Source organism: Pleurodeles waltl, chromosome 11 (assembly GCF_031143425.1).
Source record: "Pleurodeles waltl isolate 20211129_DDA chromosome 11, aPleWal1.hap1.20221129, whole genome shotgun sequence".
Classification (NCBI taxonomy): Eukaryota; Metazoa; Chordata; class Amphibia; order Caudata; family Salamandridae; genus Pleurodeles; species Pleurodeles waltl.
In genome coordinates this window covers 353,208,803-353,230,048 of record NC_090450.1, presented here as the reverse complement: position 1 = coordinate 353,230,048, position 21,246 = coordinate 353,208,803, and the positions used below count along the sequence as shown (strand labels likewise).

The window sequence follows — 21,246 nt, the reverse complement described above, 5'->3', positions numbered from 1 at the left end:
CCAGTGGGAATTCAAAACTTGGTCAACCAATTCTGTGTCTTTTGTAGAGACTATGGTCTGGACGTAAACGTCAAGAAAACGAAACTTATGATATACAGTACTTCAAAGAAACAAATGCGTGCTAGAATAGAAATGAACTCAATCTCGCTGGAGAAAGTGGAAGAGTTCGATTACTTGGGTATCAGACTATCAACCACAGGTAAATGGAAAGCAGCTATTGATAAAGGGGCACTTATTATAAGCCAAAGAGGTGGGGCCCTTATTCGTAGGTCTAGAAAGGCTCCGAGTCCCCCCTTGAATATAATTACGGAGATTTACAATGTCCAAATCCGTACGGCGGCCCTATATGGAGCGGAACTTTGGAGTTCGCACAAAAATTTGGACATCTTGCAAACTAAAGAAAACCATTTCCTTAGACAGGTTTCCCGGTTAGGTATGGGTACACCATTGATTACTCTTAGGCTCGGTTTAAATAGCATCAAAACCACAGCGGCCCTAAGACCTCTTTCTTACTGGATTCGTCTATGGAAAACTGTTGAACTTGAACCATTCAGGCTGGCGATAAGGGAACTTATAGCTTCTCCCCAGGGTCTGGAAAAAATCCTATGGCTGAAGGATTCCCCCATTATTGGAAATATCCGGAACTAATCCCCAATAATGCAAGGCAACTCGTCAAAAGAAGATATTGGAAGAAAATTAATGAAGATTCCTTGCACCACAAGGGGGCGGGTAGGCTAACAATGGAATTTCTTCAATTTAAGCATGAGCCCTGGCCTGAGAACTTTTTGAATCTTTTTATGCCTCCGTATGCTCGTGCTTTATATCTCCAGCTAAGATATGGTACTTTGCCTATCAATAGTTATACGGCTCACTGGTCACCTAATAATCCTTCAACCGATAGATGTATTCTTTGCCAACATTGTAAAGAAACAATAGAGCACATACTATTTTTTTGCCCTTTGTACAAGAGTCCCAGAGGGAGGTGGATCATTTCCCTCTGTAAAAATTTATTACTGCAGGATCGAGCTAATGCCACCAGAATCTGTATATATGATACATCTTCACTGGTAGCTACTTCAGTTACACAAATATTTATCGGAGGCTTGGTTCATCCGCCGTAGGTCTATCGCAGCCAAGGGCATTTGAGTGAGTTAGGCAATAGCCCATAGAGGGAGATTTAATAAGACATAATTGACATTGATGCCTTTTTCCCTCATCTTTTATGTGGCTTTTCCAGTAATTCCATTAGAAACCAGCGGCCCTTTACATGAGCAGTAGAGACTTTATAAGTTTACAGAGACATTTTTGCACTTGGAATTTGATATGCTATTTTACAAAATATTTTATTTATGGAAGCAAATTTGATCTGTTTTTCAACTGGCTAAGGCCAGATCTTATGAAAGGAAATAGCTGCATACATCGGTATGATAGACATAAGTTTTCATCACAACTTTTTCTCTTTTTATCTTACTTATGTTTTATTTGTTGCATTTTTACTATGATCAAAAGCTCAGTCTTGAGGATCTCATTGTTATATTTCTTTGATTGTGGGCTACTGGTCTTATCAGCACTATGTATGATTGTTATTATGAATTTTAATATTTTCAAATTTATTATGTAAGATTGTTATTTCTGAAATTTTAAATGGTCTAGAATTCTAGACCGAATGAATCTAAATAAAATACTATGTCCTGTATTTCTGTGCAAACGGTGTTTTTGTGTTAGCTTTTAATATAAGAAGGCAACAGTCTAGAGGAAAATACTGGCCACCCGTCATGCGAACACTTAACCCATTAAAATTGTAGTCCCAAGTGTTTTAAATGGGACAGGAAAAGCCCACAGACGCAACTTTGAAAAGTGTGAAAAGGTTGGCATTATTGGGATGTGTGTAACTGTGGTGTTTTTGCTTTGGGTAAGCCAGCTCCAGGCATTTCTGAAAACTAGAGACCTGAAGGATTCCGATCTGATGTGAATTTAGACAACGCCACAATTTTGTCTTACCCAGAATGCCGTGCAAAAAGCAAATATTGGGTACAAAAAAAGCATTTCTACTTATTGATGTGCCAGAAAGTTCTGGAATTTGTGGAGTACAGCAAAACTTCCAATATCCAGTGTTTTCACACAACTGCCAGTAAAATCACTATTTTCCATGTGTTAGCTGAGCTATCATTACTGACAGGAACAGACCAAATGCATGACTAGCAAGTCAATACGTTGCTAATGTGGTCCTCATAAGGTCACAGTTTTGGTTTATTTCTATCCCGTGCAATTGACCCTCTGACAGATGTGTCATACTGTTTTTGTCAAGAAAATGATAAGAATATTTGATAGTAATGTTGTTTACCTGAAGTTCTTGAGCTTTCGGTCACGGAAAAGTTAAGAAATTGTGATTTTTTTTTTTCCTTTTCCACACATTCCCATTTGCAAGAAATTCTGTGTAATAAAGGTTGTTGGGATTCACGCAAGCCATAATACTTTGATTCAATAATAAACTATTTGGCTGTCCCTACTTTTGCTTCCCCACACGTCCTTTTCTTTTTTTTTCCTTTTTTTTTTATGTGTGCATTTGTTTTTTTTCTTTTGCTACCAGGCTGATCCATTCTCTCTAAAGCACTTTCACAAACTTCATATTATAAATTTTTTTTTTTTTTTTTTTACCATTCCAAGATGGGCATCAGCCATATTTGAACAGTAATTTAAAAGTAAAAACTAAAATGCCTATTGCACTATCATGATGCATACATGCGTTTGGTGAAGATGCATGCACGTGCACATGTCTTCATGATGGGGTTGGCCATTTTGGCTGCTATTCAGCATCCCAATAAGCATTCATATTCAGCTACCAACTTTCAAAGGCACGATCTTTTGGCTTTGCAGATGCTTGTATAAATGCTCTAATAAAAATAATTAAGAGTGCAGATGCAGTGGATTAAGACCTCTAAGTCCTTATAAGACTTAGTTCAAGCCAATTAAATAAACTTATGCAAGACAGAGATTCAAGTTAAACCTTATAAGTTCATTTACATTTCAGTTACAGGAGGCAAAGTGTGTTTAGTTAATCAGCAGCAATCAGTGTTTCAATATATATTAAAATCAATATTTATCACAAAAACCTGAGAGGATCAACATATTGTCAAACTCCAAAGAAAGCAAGCAGCCAGAACTAAGTATAGTTCTGCAAGAGGACCAACCAAGAGTCTGCCACCAAAGAAGAGCCTGGAAAGACCAAGTTAAATCAAATGACAGACTAGTATAGAATCTACACAGTTACAAAGTAAAATAAATTCTTAAAACTGTGGCCTGGAATGTTCTTGTTATGCCCACACCGCCACTGTAGACAAAGGCCTGCCTTATGCAAATCAGTAACACCCCTGCTCCAGAAGCAACCCCAGACCAGTTTTGCCTGACTTAGAGCTTCTCAGTAGGGTGTAGCTTGCCTACCATGGCACAGTTAGCATGGGACCCACATTTGGCCATACCCGATGTACTTAGGGTAAAAACGGTAAACACTGCAACAGCAGCAAGATGACCGATGGAATGCTTGAATTAATCTCAGCCTCTGGTGATTGCTCTAGGGTGCAGTCCAGTCCATTGCTTTTCGTCCAAGTATCTCACCTATCACAATTTTGTTTACTTAAGGGTGACACCATGAGTGTGATAGCTATGCCCAGACGTGGGTCCCTTGCTCACAAGAAACCAAGCTGCACCTGATTGAAAAGCCCCAACTAGGAATCAAGTGGTCTTGGGTTGCTTATATCCCGGTTCAGAGAAAACCCGGTTTGGAGGTTGAGACTTGACTGTTGCTATTGGAGCACAATGAATGCTGGGCATAACCGGAGATGACATTGTGGGTAGAAAAACAATTGACTGAAATGTCGCCAGAGTAATTACCAGTGACTGAGATTATTTCAAGAATCCCTACCATCACTTTTTTGATTACTTTAATGGGACGCCTGATGTGTAATGGCTATACCCAAACATGGGTCCTGTCCTCACTGGAACCAAGTTGCACTCGTTTAAACAGCCCCAACTAGGTCAGTAATGGTCTTGGGTTGCTTGTGGTCCGGTTCAGAGATGACCTGGGCTGGCAGTTCAGGCTAGACTGTTTCTATTGGAGAAAGAAGGCGGCTAGATTTAATCTGAGGTGACATTATGGGCAGAAGAATTATGGACTGGGAAGTTGTACCCAACTGAAGAACCCCAACTAGAGTGAACCTGGTCTTGGCTTTCTTGTATTACAGTTCAGAGAGGACCTGGCCTGCCAGTTTGGGCTGGGCTTTTCCCGTTGGAGCAGGATCCAGGGCTAATTAGCACATAGCTGGGTCTAATCTGACGTGACATTGTAGGCAAATAAAAGGTTGGACTGGAATGCATCCCTGAGTGATTACCCGTGGCTGAGGTTAATTCAAGCATCCCACCCATCACTTTTATGTTTACTTCATTCACAAAGCATCAGCGGGAAACCTTGAGAAGTTATAGAATAAAGAAATAAACACCCTGAACACTGCTTCTTCAACAGAGCAATATGTTACATTTACACTATGCAATGAGTTTTATTTTCATTGATTTGTCTGAAATGGAAAAATAGAGAAGCATACAAAGAGAGAGAAAGGCTTGTTCACATTAAATAAACATGCACTAATATTTCTGCAAATTTGAAAAGATGTCATTGAAAGCTCCCTGAGTCCCAGTCATACCAACATAAGCTTATTTGATTTAGGCATTCTTTTTCTAATTAATAAAACAGTCTAACACTTGTTTCATCTTTGCTGTTCGCTGGTTCTTGCCCATGTCTCTTGTATCTGGAACTCTGCAGATCAATGTCGAGCCCACCAGTTCGCCAATGCTTTGTGAGCTAATGGGGTCTAATTTGTCTATGTACATATGGTGTTTGTAGACCGTAAGATGATCTTATTTCCAGTTGGCGATAAGCATGGAGGGCTTGCCTTCAACTCTCTCTAGGAACCCCAACACCATCAATTTTGTTCAGCTGAATAACATTTTCGAACATATCTGTATTATTTGCTAGGGTATTATTTACTTTTAGCATCTCTGAGAGGGGTTGTACTGTTAATCAGTTCTAGAGTCACCCTTGCTTTTTGATGGGTCAACATCCTGCCCTGCAGCAGTTTACACATGTTTATATTGGACCTGAGATTTTCAGTAGTAAGGTAACTGCAGTTTAGGTTGGGTGATTCAAAGATATCCAGGATTGGCCGTCTGCTGCCCGAATTTTAGTGTCTGTGGCACAAAGGCTGGGTGTGGCTGCTTAGGAAACTTGGTAGGATTTGAGGGACACAGGCAGAGTAAGACATTTTTGTGAATGGTTGCAACATATACCACTGTGAGGCACAATTTCTCCTTGCGAAAGTTTCACATAGTAACACCCATTACCTTCCATTCAGAGACCTTGGAACCAATTGTGCCAGGAGTAGGTTGCCAAAAAGTATGAGAAAATGTTCTGCTCCGATGGAGTGGATCTCAATTGTTGTGCCTTGCTGGACTTATGGGAAAGTCCTGAGTCCTATGATTCTAAGGATCATGTTTTGGGTGCCTGACCTAATGTTGTGGAGGTTGTCAGTCCTGGTAAATTAGATGGCGTTCCAGGTACATGAGAACATATATCAGAGAAACAGTGTTGGTTTCAGTGTTACAATACTAGGGTGTGACATTGGCCATGATTGATGTGCTATGGCAGAACTATATGTGCGGCCCAGTTCTGGAAGAGCAAGAGTCATATAGACTGCAATTGTTAAGGTCCTTTGACAGAGATGTATATGGTTCCCTGTATTGAAGTAAGAGGGTTGTGTTCAGCTTGGCATAGAGGTGCATTGAAATAGTTAGCACTAGAATAGCAGTGGTACACCGTGCATTAGCTGACATGCTGGCTCACAGATCTAGGTGACTGTACAGAACTTTCAGATTGGTAATGATGTGTATTGGCAGAGCTATGTATAGGATCCTAGTACTGAAGCAGCAAGTAGCGCTACAGTCACGAATACAGGAAGAGGAGCCTGTGGTGCAATACATTAACACAGGATTCAGCGACAGTGGTTGCTGCTACTCTGCTTCAGAACTGATAAACAATAGAAACAATTGTTATATAATTCCTTAGTTTCATCCATTAAGTGGACAGTTTTGACTTGGAAGCATTTAAATACGTTCAATATCCCATCTACAATCGCATTTTCTGAACAGTATGAATGAACACTGTGCAAATGCCCCTATCTTCTCTTACCTTCAACATTCATACATAGAATTTCGAACTACCTGTTTTAAACTGATGGTAAAATAATACTGTTTTGCAACCAGAATTTGGTCGCAAAGCAGTAATAAATACCATACTGGTTTGATATTTGGAAGGGATACCCTAAACACATTCTTTCCAAATACCAAATCACAAATGCAAAATGCGATGCAGTAACAAGTTTGCATCTTCCATTTTGCACATTAGAAAAAGTATTTTTCCTGTCACAAATGGCCCAAAGAATTTGGGCCTTTTGCGACCAGCCAAATGCTTTGTACAGTTGGCCCTTAGCTTTTTGGGAACAACGATTTTATCTGGATGCATATTTACTTTTAGTGCACACTTTAGGGCTTGGGGTATCAGAGTATGCATTTAAGGGTGCAGATGGGGGGCCTAAGTTTATATCTTCCATAAAGGCATGTCTTTGCATTTCACAGTGCTTTATGTACCTTCTGGGTGCAATGTTTGATCTATTGGAATTCACTTTGTATCCGCAAGTGTGTTTATAATGCAGAGTTTACCCCTGTTAAATCTTGATGCATTTCACTGTATCCCAGCCTTCTCAGAGGTCCGTAGAGTGAGCCACTGCCACTTGCAACTTTTGAGCGAATCAGCCATCCATAATTCTACATTTATTATCACAAAACAAAAAAAATAACAAGTCTCCCTTTAATCTTTCGTATCTGATAGAGACTTCTAGTTGCAGATTCCATACCTTAGAATTTTCCCCAGGCTTCAGACTGGATCCGGAGATTTTTTCTTCGAGCAATACCATGGCGCGTCGGTAGGTGGCGTTGGTCGACTCCGCAGGCGGGAGTAGTACATAGACGCCGCCCTTGGCAGAGATGTCAGTTCTTTTCTTTCCACACCACGCGCTGATCCGAGAGAGAGCTACCCTCGGCACTTTTTTGGCCAAATTCGACCGTTTTGTCGATTATTTTTTGGTGCGACCTTTGGTGTGTCGAGGATGTCCCCGAAGACCGGGTTCAAGCCGTGCGAGGACTGCCACCGCATGATGTCGGTGACGGACCCGCATCGTGTCTGCCTGTGGTGCCCCGAGCGCGACCACGACCCGAAGTCGTGCTCCGAGTGCCGGGTGATGCATCCGAAGGGTTTTAGGGAGCGGTCCCTAAAGCTGATGGCGGCCCGGCACTCGACTCCGCGTAGATCTCGCTCGAGAGGAAGGTCTCGAGATCGGTCGCGGAGCCACCACCACTCATCTTCTTCGAAATCTTCGGGTCAAGGTATGAAGAAGAAGTCGAAGAAGTCCCATTGCTCTCCGACTTCACCCCATCGCTCGGTCGACGCGTCGCGGGACGAGCGTCCACGAGCTAGGCCTCCGTCCTCGGAGCCTACGTTTGGGTCGACTCTATGCTTCCCCGAGTTTCCCAGAGCCGGAGCGACCCCCGCCCACCTCAAAGAGTTCTACGAGGCCATGCGCCTCATCTTTGGGCGTGCCGACCCCGATATGGCGCCTTCGGGACCAAGGGGCTTGGCTGAGGGGCCTTCGGGTTCCGCGCCAGCGGCTTCGGCCCCGGCCACCGAGGTCGCCTCCGAATACATGCGCGGATCCGCACCGACGCCGGTCGCACAGTCGAGACCTTCCCCGACGCCGGGTCGTTTAGCGACGCTCATGACGTCGGTAGTGCCCACTATCGATGTCAACCCGATTCTCATTCCCGATTCACACTCAGAGTCGGAGCAGCGTCCCCAACCAGAACTCTCAATAGTGACAGATGCGTTGCTTCTGGGTTGGGGTGGCCATGTGGGAGAGGCGGAGATCAGAGACCTCTGGTCTCCGGCGGAGTCGGGACTCCACATAAACATGCTGGAGCTCCGAGCGATCAGACTTGCGTTAAAAGCATTCCTTCCCTCTCTCAAAGGGAAAGTGGTGCAGGTGTTCACAGACAACACTACGCCATGTGGTACTCCAACAAACAAAGGCGGGGTAGGGTCCTGGACCCTATGACAGGAGGCACTACGCCTCTGGACAAGGCTGGAACATCAGGGCATTACCCTGATGGTTCAACATCTGGCGGGCTCTCTCAACGCCAGAGCGGACAAACTCAGACGCACTGTCGATCACGAATTGCGTCTCTATCCAGAGGTGCCGCAAGGTCTCTTTCTCAAGTGGGGAGAGCCTTGGTTAGATCTGTTCGCCTCTGCAGAGAACGCGCAATGTCATCTATTTTGTGCATTGGAGTTTCCAAGGCGGCACTCGTTTGGAGACGCTTTTCGTCTTGAGTGGAACTCCGGCCTCCTTTACACCTTCCTGCCTATCCCTCTTCTGCCCAGAGTTCTCAAGAAGATCAAGAGCGACCGGGCCCAAGTTATCTTGGTGGCTCTGGACTGGGCTCAAAGAGTGTGGTATCTAGAGCTACTGAGCATGTCCATCGATCCTCCACTCAGACTGCCTCTTCGGGTGAATGTTCTGTCGCAGCAGCAGGGGACAGTCCTCCACCTGAACCTGTCCAACCTCCGCCTTCATGCATGGCTATTGAGCGGCAACGGTTGATGGAATTTGCCCTTCCACCCGAAGTCTGCAATGTTATCTTGGCAGCCAGGCGTCCCTCGACTAAAACGGTATACGCCTGTTGTTGGAATACATTTGTGGCATGGTGCTCCAACAAATCTGTTGATCCCCTATCTTCCCCTCTTTCAGAGGTTCTTCTATTCATTCTTTGCTTAGCCCAGCAGGGCTCTGCATTGGGCACCCTTAAGGGGTATCTGTCTGCCATTTCCGCCTTACTTAGGCTTCCTGATCAGCCCTCACTCTTTAAATCTCCTCTTGTGAGTAGGTTCTTAAAGGGGCTCACCAAATTATTTCCTCCGACTCCCTTCATCATGCCTCAGTGGGATCTTAATCTTGTGCTTACTTTCTTGATGTGCACGCCCTTTGAGCCTATGCATAATTGTCCCTTACGGCTCCTCACATTCAAAACTGTCTTTCTCATCGCCATCACCTCTGCTCGCAGGGTGAGGAAGCTTCAGGCCCTTTCTTCAAAGCCTCCATACTTGTCCGTACACCCCAGCAAAGTGGTGTTACGCACTAGGGCTTCATTCCTTCCTAAGGTGGTTACACCGTTTCATGTAGGCCAGTCCATCACTTTGCCTACCTTCTACGCACCCCCACATCCTTCCCATGAGGAGGAGAGACTCTACCGTCTGGACCCAAAAAGAGCGTTGCTGTTCTATCTCAGTCTTACTTCCGGGTAGACGATCAACTCTTTGTTGGCTATGTGGGTGCGAAGAAAGGGAAGGCGGTGCAGAAACGTACCATCTCTCAATGGGTGCTCCTTTGCATCAAAATGTGCTACGCTTTGGCAAAAAAGCAACCTCCTGATTGCTTGCGGGCTCATTCTACCAGGGCCACTGCTGCAACCACTGCGTTAGCGCGTGGAGTTCCTGTCCTGGATATCTGTCAGGCAGCTACGTGGGCGTCTCCGCACACGTTTGCTAAGCATTACTCTCTGGACAGTCAGGTCTGTCGTGACGGCTACTTTGGTCGTTCGGTCCTGCAGGACTTTCTAGTATGATCTTAGTTCGCAGCCCACCACCAAGGATGGCATTGCTTGGGTATCTATTCTAATGTAAGGAATCTACAACTAGAAGTCTCTATCAGATGTACAAGTTACTTACCTTCGGTAACGAAAAATCTGGTAGAGACATATTCTAGTTGCAGATTCCTTATCGCCCACCCATCCTCCCCGCTTGCGAACTGATTTTAAGCGACACGGATTCCCTCCTTTCAGATCCTTAGCTCTGGCTCACCAATATCAGTGTTCTTAGCAGCTCTGCTGTCTGGCGTGGAAAGTCGTTAAAAGAAACTGACATCACTGTGCGAGGGCGGCATCTATGTACTACTCCTGATGTCATCACGGGGACCACAACGCCTACGGCGCCTGCGGAGTCGACCAATACCACCTATGGACGTGCAAGGGTATTGCTCGGAAAAAAAATCTCCGGATCTGGGGAAAATTCTAAGGTAAGGAATCTGCAACTAGAATATGTCTCTACCAGATATTTCGTTACCGAAGGTAAGTAACTTGTACCTCAGGTCTAATAGCCCATTGCATACATGCAAACATGTTAAATCCGGGAAGTGGAGATTTTGAAAAAACAAATAGGGGAATCTATTTTCCTCATTGGATCGTATTGAGGTAGAGGCAATTTTATGCAAGAGACACCTAATATAAAGCCATTTTTGCCCTAGAAAATCGGAATCTCCCGCCTGAATCGGGTCTATTGGCAGGTATGCACCCGACCGACCCTCTGGAGTCCCTGATTGTACCTCTGGGGCACTTTTTCTTCCACCTGAGGCATAGTATTGTTTAGAAGCATTGCTCACCTTCTGCCTTTGTCTTCCTAGGCAGGTTTCAACGCTGGCGACGGGAAGCGATATTTTAATATTCCGGGGTCACGCACTGATGACATCGTGGATGTGGAAAACACGACCAACGTGGGAATCCCAGGCCGATGGGTGTTCCGGATTGATGACTCCCAGGTGCAGGTCGGGGGCTGTAAAAATGCAAGTAAGACACATTATTGGAGGCGTCGTGTCAAATGCTGGGAATTCTGTCATTGAGAGCCCTAGCCAGCAGAGGGTGTGTGTATTGGCTTCAGGCCTCGTGCTTTGAGTTTTAGTCCTAGCTCCCTTTGACTTTGGGGGTGATAATGTCACTGTACTTTTCTATCCTAGGAATACTAATGGGTTATACAGCAAGAACTACCTTGAGACTCACCAGACTGTATGGAAGAGCAGCTTTTCCCCTGTCCACCCTTGCTGTCCGTGGGAGGTACCTGGGGTAGTGGCTGACACCCTTGCTACCGGTGGTCGCGAGGTTTATTAGTTAGGTCAGGAGCAGAAAATTAAGCAGTTATTTTCTAGTGAGTTATGTGATTCGGTTAGAACGTTATGTACGAATACGAAGAGTAATATAATGACAAATGGACTGGTGTCATCCATGCTCAAGGTTGTTAGAGGGACAGGATCAGGCTTTTTTTTCTCTCACTAGTTGAAGCCGTAAGAAAGCATCAAGGGATAAAAGAGGTAAAGCTTAATGGTAAGAAGTATAACTTTATAATGTGCGCAAATTATACTTTGATTTTTGTTAACGAGCCCCAATTCTCAATACTAATGTCAATGGTATTTTCTTAACATTTTGGTTTGATAAAAGCTAATAATACGTATCTAGAAATATGTATTCAGTGAAAATTGAGTGCCGCAGTACAGATTACCTGCAACCTATTAAGGAGCAATATACATGGAAAGATGGCGTGAGCGTCATCTTATGTGATGAGGAAAAGTAAATTCTATTAGTATTAAATAAGTGAACGAAATAAATGTACACATCCACTGCAATGTGGGACCACTATAACCCACGTACAACAACTCATTTAGCACTACAACGAGGTAAGTTATAAAGCATTACATTTACAAAGCATTTGATGTTTTGTGGGTGGGTGGTAGCTGGTGATGTGTAGGGTTAGTAAGGAGGTTAGGGATCGGTTTAATTTTGGGGAAGCAGGAGGAGTTCAGGGTTGAGTAGTGTATTGGGTTATCAAAGGTTTTTTAGGTTTCAGACATGGGTGGTCTGTAGGGATAGTAAGGGTTTTTAAGTTTCAGCGATGGGTGGTGGTTAGGAGTAGTAAGAGGATTTTTTGGTTTCGGGCATAGGTGGAGTATCGGGTAGAACAAATATATGTATACAGAGAAATAGAAGTATATTAGTGTGTGTGTGTATATATTTGTGTTTAAACATACATACACATGTGTATACGTGTTTAGGATATATGTGCATGTATATAAATAGTCACTGAAAGAAAAACTGATCTTAAAGTGATGTTATAGTTAGGTGATGAAATGGGTTAAAAGCCCATGTTTCTAAACCATAAAAAACCCACTGAAATGCGCCAGTTACAGTTAAGTGATCTAACCATAATTTGCTTCCTCACCATGCACTGTTTATGACCTCCCATTTTACATCACTAATGACATGTTAAATGACATAGCTGATATCATTGATGACCTTCCCTATTACATCATCCATGCTACTGCTCCTCAAATTGACCTATAAACCTCAGATCATCTTAGAAAACAAATTAGGTAGTAAAAGGCTGACAAACATATACAACAGAGTGTGTATGTCCAAAATACTGTATTACTGTAGCGAGCCTGAATCACTATGGTAATGTTATATGATGCCAAGTATAACTAACAGTACATTTTCAAATGCAAACAAACCTTAATTGAAACAAAGTAGATAGAAAGTGCAAGTAGTGTGAGTTGCAGATGTACTTTACAAATATGCAACAGTATAAATTAAAGTCCTGTCGCCAAAATATGTGAGAAAATCTGAAACTGATCCTTCAAGTTCTATATTCACATGCGGATTTCTGTGCACATGCTGACTTTGCAAAGTTGCCCCGTAGTGCTATAAACAACTTATATAGTAACTGGAGATTGATGAGTTGCAGATATTTATTTCTGATGTTCTGAGACATTATGGCCCTCATTACATCCCTGGCGGTCGGTGTTAAAGCAGCGGTAATACCGCCGAGAAAAAAAAAGGAATCACGACCGTGGTGGAAGCCGCCAACATAGACAGCCACGTTAACACTCTGACCACCACGGCAGTAAAAACAAACACCGCTGCGGTAACTGCCAACAGACAGGCGAAACACAAGGTTCCACCCACTGTATTACAACACGCCTATCCGCCACCTTTTCCGGAGTGGAACCAACGCTATCAAAAGCACGGCGGAAACAGTACACAGAAGGGAAACAACTCACCTCTCGACATTCAACGAGGACGCCATGGAGCCCGAACTACACGTCCTGCCCATGCTTGTCTTCCTCCTTGTGTATCAGGAGCAGGACAGATGCCGTTGACGACCACAGTGAGTACTGCACCTACAACACAGGGGAGGGTAGGAGGGAAAAGAGAGTGACACACAAGCAACACACAATACCCCCACCCTTGCCCAAAACACCATACACACAAATACATGCAGCAACATTACATATACACCCCCTCACCCCCTGGAAGAACGCAAGGACAAATGGAAATGATTGTAACATGTGTAATCAATAAAAATCAGGTAGTGCAATTTCAAAAATCAGTGTATACAAATATGTACCCCAACTACACCTGTCCGGATAGTGTTCCAATCATTCTCCGTAGACCAGTGGTCCCAAAATGCATGGGTGAAGCCTACACAAGATACCTGACTCGAAACGGAGAGAACACTGCAGGGGCATCAGATCAAAATGAAACAGGCACCTCAGAGGGAGGGAGGGCACCTCAGCCGGATGCACGCACAATGCCACTGCTGCACGAGGGGGCTCAATGCCCACTGCTGTATCCTGGAGAGAGCAAAGCCACAGTCTTTCAAGTCTTTTCAGTGGGTGGTTTGCCCACTGCTCTATCCTGGGGAGTGCAAAGCCACAGTCTCTCAAGTGGATGCATTTCTCCACTGGTTCTGGAGGGGGCTTTGTGCCCAGAGTGCTTCATCCTGCCAAGGACTGAGGTAGTGGATGTGAATCTCCACTGGTTCTGGAGGGGGCTTAGTGCCCAGAGTGCTTCATCCTGGCAAGGACTGAGGTAGTGGATGTGAATCTCCACTGGTTCTGGAGGGGGCTTTGTGCCCAGAGTGCTTCACATGCAGTGTGGCTGGTCCCAATCCCTCACATGGGTGTGTGTGCCACGAGATTGCCTGGGAACAGGTAGCATGATATGCCATGGAGGCAGAGACATACCCCACACTGCTGCGGCTTCGCCTGCCACCTGCAGGAGCAAACAGTGATGAGAGTCATGCCTCATGGAAGCTGGGCAGGGTCCAGGACGTCTCCTCCAGCCTCGGACGGCTGCCCACTGGGGATGATAGCCATGTCAGCTGTGGTGGCACTGTCTGAGCACGTTGTGGGGCTGCTGGCGGTGCTTGTGGCGGTGTCTGTGGCAGAGGTATGGCGGTGGTGCATGTGTCAGCACCTGTTGAGGGACACAGCAGGACGTCTCCTGCAGCCTCTGACGGCTGCCCACTGGGGATGATGCTGGGGACTGTTGCTGAGGCAGCAGACGTGCAGGTGGCGGTGTCCACTGTGGTACAGGTTGGTGTAGTGGTTGACAGAAGGGGTGACTCTAGTCCCTCAGTCGGAGCAACCGTGCCCTTTCCTGACCTGCTCTTCGGCTTGTGTCCCTTCCCCACCTTTGATATTGCCGCTGGTGTCTTGCCACTGTCCCCTTTTGGTTTGGAGGAGCCCTTGCTTGGTGGTAGGTGCTGCTTCTCCCTCTGGGATGTGGGCACCTTCTTCACCTTGGCAGGTGGAGGAATGGCCTGCTCCATGGCCTCGCTAGGTGGCAGACTGGCAGCCCTGATGGGTGGCACACTCGATGAGACCGCAGTTGCTGGCACCACTGTATCTGGGGATTTGGTGGCTGAGGTTCTGGGCTGGGACCTAGAAAGCCTGGCCCTAGGGGAAGAACAGGGGGGGGAGGTGTAGGGAAGAGGTCAAAGTTAGCAAGGAAAAGTTTTTTTAGACACACTGGGATGGGAAGATGGAGGGGGTTTGGGAGTGGAGGAAGAGGTAATGGTTGTAGGAGGTGTAAGTTCGCTGAATGGTGCATGGGCCGGAGGCTGTTGTGAGGTGGATGGCTGTTGGGTGGGTGTGTGCCTGCGTTTGTGTACTTTGGGAGGAGGGCTCACAGACACACTGGGATAGGACACTGGGGATGTGTGAATGGTAGTGGGGGTGGTGATTGCACATGAGTGGTGTGTGGTGATGGGCGTGCTGGTGATGGAGGTAGTGGCTGAGGATGTAGTGCATGCAGGTGTGAGTGGAGACAAGACAGGGAGGGAGGAGGAGGACGTGGAGGAGGGGGACACAGTGGAGGCAGTGGATGTTGCTGTGTCTGCATGGGAATGGTGCTTGTGTGAGTGCCTGTGGGATGTGTGGTGCTTATGTTTGTCATGTCCACTCTTGTGTGTTGATGAGTATGCATGCTGGTCTGATGGTGTGCTTGGGATAGGCTGAGGTACAGGGGATTGGGTCTGGGTGGAGGAAGTTGGAGGGCGGAGGCTGGACACAGGAACAATAGCTGCCATCAATGGCAGCCACATCTGCGGCGGTGCGTACCGTCACCGCTGGCGTACATCGTCATTGGCTCCTGGGACTCATAGGGCCCAATGTTAACCAATGGTGAATTGCGCTGCGGTCTTTGACTGCCTACCGCGACGGTGTACAAAGCCAGTGCAGTTACCTCATTTCCACTTGTCCCACCTTACAGGTCAGGCAGCCGCCATTTCAGGGGGCCACATGGCAGGCAAAAAAACTGCGTCACACCTATTTAGGCCAGGAATACGGACAGACAAAGGCACATTGCGAATTTGTAAAGTTTTTGCAAAAAACACATTGTGATACCTAAGTGTTGGATGACCCTCTGCTCGTTGTTCTCCTCCATAGGGCACGTCCGCTGGGGCAGGTGATGAGATGGCAGCAGCCTCCGGTGTGCAGACCCCTGGTGGACCTGTCGACAATGGAAGAGAGACACATCATTATCACTTACAGACTTGATCGTGCAATAATCCAGGAACTGTGTGCCCAGTTGGAGCCAGACCTGATGTCAGCTATCCGCCATCCCACAGGAATCCCCCCTTTAGTGCAGGTTCTGTCTGTACTCCATTTCCTGGCCAGTGGGTCTTTTCAAACAGTGGCCATGGCATCAGGGATGTCCCAGCCAATGTTCTCTAACGTGTTGTCCAGAGTGTTGTCTGTCCTGCTGAAACACATGCGCAGCTACATTGTTTTCCCTCAAGTGGAGGATTTGCCAACAGTGAAGGTGACTTCTATGCCCTGGGACATATCCCTAACATCATTGGTGCTGTTGATGGTGCACATGTGGCATTTGCCCCCCCCGCAGGAATGAACAGGTGTTCAGAAACCGGAAAAGCTATCCAGTCAGTCAAATAACTTTATTCAGCAATTGCCATAAAAGTGCGAACAAGAACACATTTTACTGATCTAAAAATAATATAAAACACAATTAGAACTTATAAAACAATTTCTAAAAACACCACATAAGCATCCAATCTGAAACCCCTTGACATAAGCAGATAGGTATACTAAACATGATTAAAATCACAAGATCAGAAAAATACAGATATTATCTCAAAATAGTAAACTATACAAACATATAAAAATTTAAAATAGAGTAGGCCTTTTCCTAATGCTTAAAGAAGCTGTAACAACATCTAGTACATGATGACAAGTTTGGATATCTGGCAATCTCTGGAGATATAATAGAGCTTCCTTGTAGTGAATAGGTCTAGGGTGACGTAAAATGGGTAGGATAAAAGCCCCTCTGGGAGCAGCATATAGAGGGCAAAAAAGAAGAAAATGCGAAGTACTCTGAATTGATCTGGAATCACAGGGACAAAGTAGTAGATCCTTTTTCCAAAAACATGGTTCGGGAAAGGCTACCTTAAAGTGAATTAGATTAAGTCTAAAAAGTGTTAAAAGATAAATTCTAAAACTTGAAAACCAGGTCAAATAGGGTTCAAGGCATGGAGCAGTCACAATCCGAGTGTAGGGATCGAAGGATTTCAATTTCAGGGAACTATAAAATCTCAGCTCTGATACATGCTCAGAACAAGAAGACTTCAAAACAGACCTAGAGTTTGTAGTTAACAAATGGGTTTCATCAAACATGTACCTAAGCCCTAGCTTCTCAAAAGAGTTTCGCAGAAACATAAGCCAGGGAATCCTATTTGAATTATCCAATTGTAGACAATCAGAAATGCAGTCTTGAACAAGTTTTGCAGCAGGGTTTAACCAGCATCTAATCCAAAGCAGTAGAGGAGCCATAGAGACCCTGTCCTCCAAGAAGCGCTGGCCAAGTTCTTCATGGCAGATGATGTTTGCTATGCATTTTGGAACCAACAGTAATCTACGCAGGAATTTATTTTCAGCGCTCTGAAGAGAGGGTATTTTATTGTAGCCCCAGACACCTGCCCCGTAAAGGACTGCTGCAGCGCACTTAGAGTTATAAAGTTTTTGCATCTGTGCAGGGGGTCTGTGGCCTAATTTATTAGAAAAGCGAAAAATCGTTTCGTTATTCCTTGTCAACTGTTGGAGCTTAAAGTTAATGTGTGTCTTCCAGGACAGAGAGGAACTCATATGCATGCCTAAATAACAGAAATTATTCACCTTGTTTAAAATATGTCCTCCCATAATAAATTGTTTAGACTTTGTGTTACGTGGGCCACATGTCTTAACAAAAGTCTTGGGGTAGTTTACTTTCAAATCAAGGTTCGACATGAAATTATAAAATAAGTCCAATAGTCCCTGTAAACCATTTGCGGTACGAGCAATTAAAACTGCATCATCAGCATATAATAAAACTGGAAGTGGTCTCTGGCCCATCTTCGGTACATCCCTTGCATGTTTTACCAGTGAATCATAGAGCCCATTAATATATATCAAAAAAAGAAAGGGCGCTAAGATACATCCCTGTCTTACGCCCCTTGTTGATGGAATGGGAGAGGTTCTCTGCCCATGTAAACCAACCTGAACAGAAACCGTTAAGTCTGTGTGTAGGCGTTTAATACGCTCCAAAAGGGATGGATCACAGCCTAAAGCTCCCAAAATTTGCCATAGCTTTGACCTATTGACCATATCAAAGGCACTAGTTAGATCAATAAAAGCCATATGAATGGACTCCTTTTTGACTATCACATATTTACTGAGTATCAGATGCAGGTTTTAAACTTGCTCAATGGTGCCTACACTGGGTCTAAAACCAAATTGAATAGGGGATAAAATCAGGGCCTCGGTCACCCAATCTTCTAAACGGGATAAGATCACACTTCCTAAAATCTTTGCAGTCGAATCAATGAAAGAAATTGGTCTGTAACAAGAAGGATCTTGTCTGTTTCGTTTTTTGAAGATGGGAACAATAATAGCCGATTTCCATGAGATGGGCACATTACTATTTGCAGCGCTATTCAACACATTTGTAACTAGCGGACCCCAAAGGTCAGTTTCCGATTTGAAAAGATCAGCGGGAACCCCATCAGGGCCAGGAGCCTTTCCCTGCCTTGATCGATTGATGGCGCTTTAGACCTCATGGAGATCAAAAGTAATATTTGGGGCCTTAATATTAGGGTCTAAAATGGAATGTACAGTAGGATTATCTACTATATACAGGTTCTCGTTTCCTGGACAAAAAACATTCCTAAAATGAGTTATCCAGACATCCTCTGCGATAAGACAGTCATCGGCCTTGGTGTTGTTATCTGGCTGATTTAACTAGTTGACGGGAGAGGGGAGCTGCTTTAAGAGCATCTTTGAGTTTTTTATGGACGGATGAGCACACAGAGTCAAACCATGTGTGGGCCACTGGCCCCTTCAAGGGCCTGTCCACCACCAAGGCACGTGAGATGTCAGTACTTAACGATTCAAATTCACAAACTATACGGTCAGGATCTAGCTGCTGGGACAAACACATATGAATATAGTCAGACCTACTTCTTACAATTTCGTGGTTGAAAATATTTGGGATCTATTTTGTCCCATTTTAAACGTAGACCACAGTTTGGATTATAAACAGTAGTAGCTTTCAAGCTTTTATTCTTAGGAACCTGTTTAATTTTTAGATCCAAGTTAATACTAAGGGGATTATGGTCACTGGCACAATGAGGCGTGATTTTAAATTCTTGAATTAAATAAAAATCAGAGGAGCCAATAAGTATGAAGTCGATAATACTCCCCTTCAAATTCCCTGTGAAGGTTGGTATATTACAGGCGTCAGGAGACAATTTCTCTATAACGTGAACCAAATCAAACTTACAAATAAAAAGGTTTAGGTCATCTCCTTCAGTAGTGTGATTGAAATGAATTAATGACTCTCCACCCTCAACAGGGAAGGCACACAGGTCCATGTGTTCCTTGCTACACAGAGGAGTATTGAAATCGCCCACCCATAGTGTAATTAGGTCGCTATTCTGCATGGCATTTGATGAATCTATGAGGTCCGTTATCTCCTCCAAGTGACCAATAAGGAGGCCCCGAGGAATATTATTGTAAAAATAAAAAATTAAGATACCTTTTTGTCCGCTAATAGAGACTAAAACGACCATGAAATAAGGGGAAGACCAGATTAAGGACACATTTAAAAGCGGGAGATGTAAGGAAACAAGAACTAAAAGGCCACAACGAGCTCTCCCCATTTGGGAGGTTATTGCCGGCTGACACAGAGAGGTAAAACCGTTCAGAAGGAACGTATCTTTAGACCAGGTCTCCTGTAGGCAAATTATGTCATAAGAAGATATAAAGCTTCTCCAATCCGAATTGTCAATTTTGGATCGCAGCCCTGCTATATTCCAGCTAAGCAGGGTTAGTGATCTAGACCCAGGACATGAAGTTAAAACTTTAGTATTTATAGGAGTTGGCAAATACAGGCTTTTCTGTGTCCCAAGTACATTCAATATGAACGTTCCCGGCTTTTGGTCTCTCCATGTTAGAGGAACAGGGGTGGACCAAAGCCGTCAGTCAATCGTTCTCGTCAAGATGATTAAGAGCCGAAAACCGATTGCTAGAGGGTACATTTACCTGTAATTGGAACCTTTCTGGGTCAGGTCTATGGATACTTAAATTAGTAACAATGCGTTTTGGTAGGAGCACAGGGTCATAAAATTGACACAGGGGATGTATTTGAATCCTATTACTTGACCTATTACATTGATCCAAGTTGGTCAAAAGATAGTCTACTGAACGAGGATTTGCAAAATTTAAAACAACATAATCTCCCACCTCCATTTTCTTTGAATATCCTACCCTCCTCACTCTACGGGCCATAAGAATCTTGTCATTATGATAGAAATTAGATTTAATATTGGAATTCAACCAGTGACCAGCTTTTCTAATTAGGGAGTGGGTATCTTCTTGTTTAGAACTCTCCAAAGGGGGGACATTAGAGAGAACCAAAACATACGGATTGCAATCAGGAGGTAGATGTAAAGAGTCTGCGTGGCTAGTAAATTTATTTGGACCATTGTCTTGCACCCTAGAGGAATAGACTTCCCTTGTCAACCCTAATGCAGGGTCGTCAACTAAAGTTTCTTGTGGATCAAGCGAAGGATTACTTGCTCCTTGAGGTACTAAGGTAGAAGGAGAGATGGTTTGATAAGCTGGTTCTGGGCTATGATGTAATCCCGTACTTAATGATCCTGGTTTAAAAAAATTAGATAGAGTACTGGTCACATCATTACAAAAGCGATCAAGCTTCCTAGTAATCAAAGTGATAAGTTTCGCCTCTAAAGTTGCACAAAAAGATTTGAGTGTCAAGTCAATAATACTAGAAAAGGCTTCAGGGGCATCCTTGCTCAGAAGACATTCAGGGGAGGAAACCAAGGAGATTGGGACGGGGAGGGTGGATAATCTCTTTTTGGAGCCCAAGACCTTTTTTGTATTTTTGGGCTTTTTCCCGGCTCTGCTCTTCTTCAAAGGAGGAGAATCGGCCTGAGAACAAGAGTTTTCAAGAGGAGGAATAACTAATAGGGTAGAAGAATTAATTCGATCAGTGGGAGGGAGTATATCGTCGCCCAACTGTTTGGTATTCAAAGGCAGGATCGGTAGTGAAGGACCGGTTCTTGGAATGGTGGATATGTGAACAATAGGTTCCAAAGGGGGGTGTTGTACAGTGCTTTGGACAGCCCCAATCCTTTCTTCTACTTGTTCAAGTTCAGATTCAATGGCCCCCATCACAGAAGATAAATAACTAGTAATGGAGGACTGAAGAGAGCTGGGCCCGCCTTCCCCCTTTTGCACATTGATCTTTCTTTTCCCCATTATGGATAATGGTCTCACACAGTACCTTTCACAGCTTCCGGATGAAATTACCACAGGCGGGAGAAATAGACGTTAGAGGGGGGGCCCAGCCCAGCCTCTTCCGGTCGATGACAGGCGAAGGACGGGCCTGCCCTTGGCCCGGGCGCCGCCC

General features: G+C 44.6%; 1 protein-coding gene across 1 annotated transcript in view; it reads left to right on the top strand.

Moving 5' to 3' along the window:
• Nucleotides 1–21,246, top strand: part of SNED1 (sushi, nidogen and EGF like domains 1) — a 2,603,997-nt gene that overhangs the window by 316,741 nt on the left and 2,266,010 nt on the right. Inside the window, exon 4 of the mRNA XM_069213662.1 lies at nt 10,617–10,779. Within this exon, the coding sequence (XP_069069763.1) occupies nt 10,617–10,779 (163 nt within the window). The remainder of the gene's footprint in view (nt 1–10,616; nt 10,780–21,246) is intronic.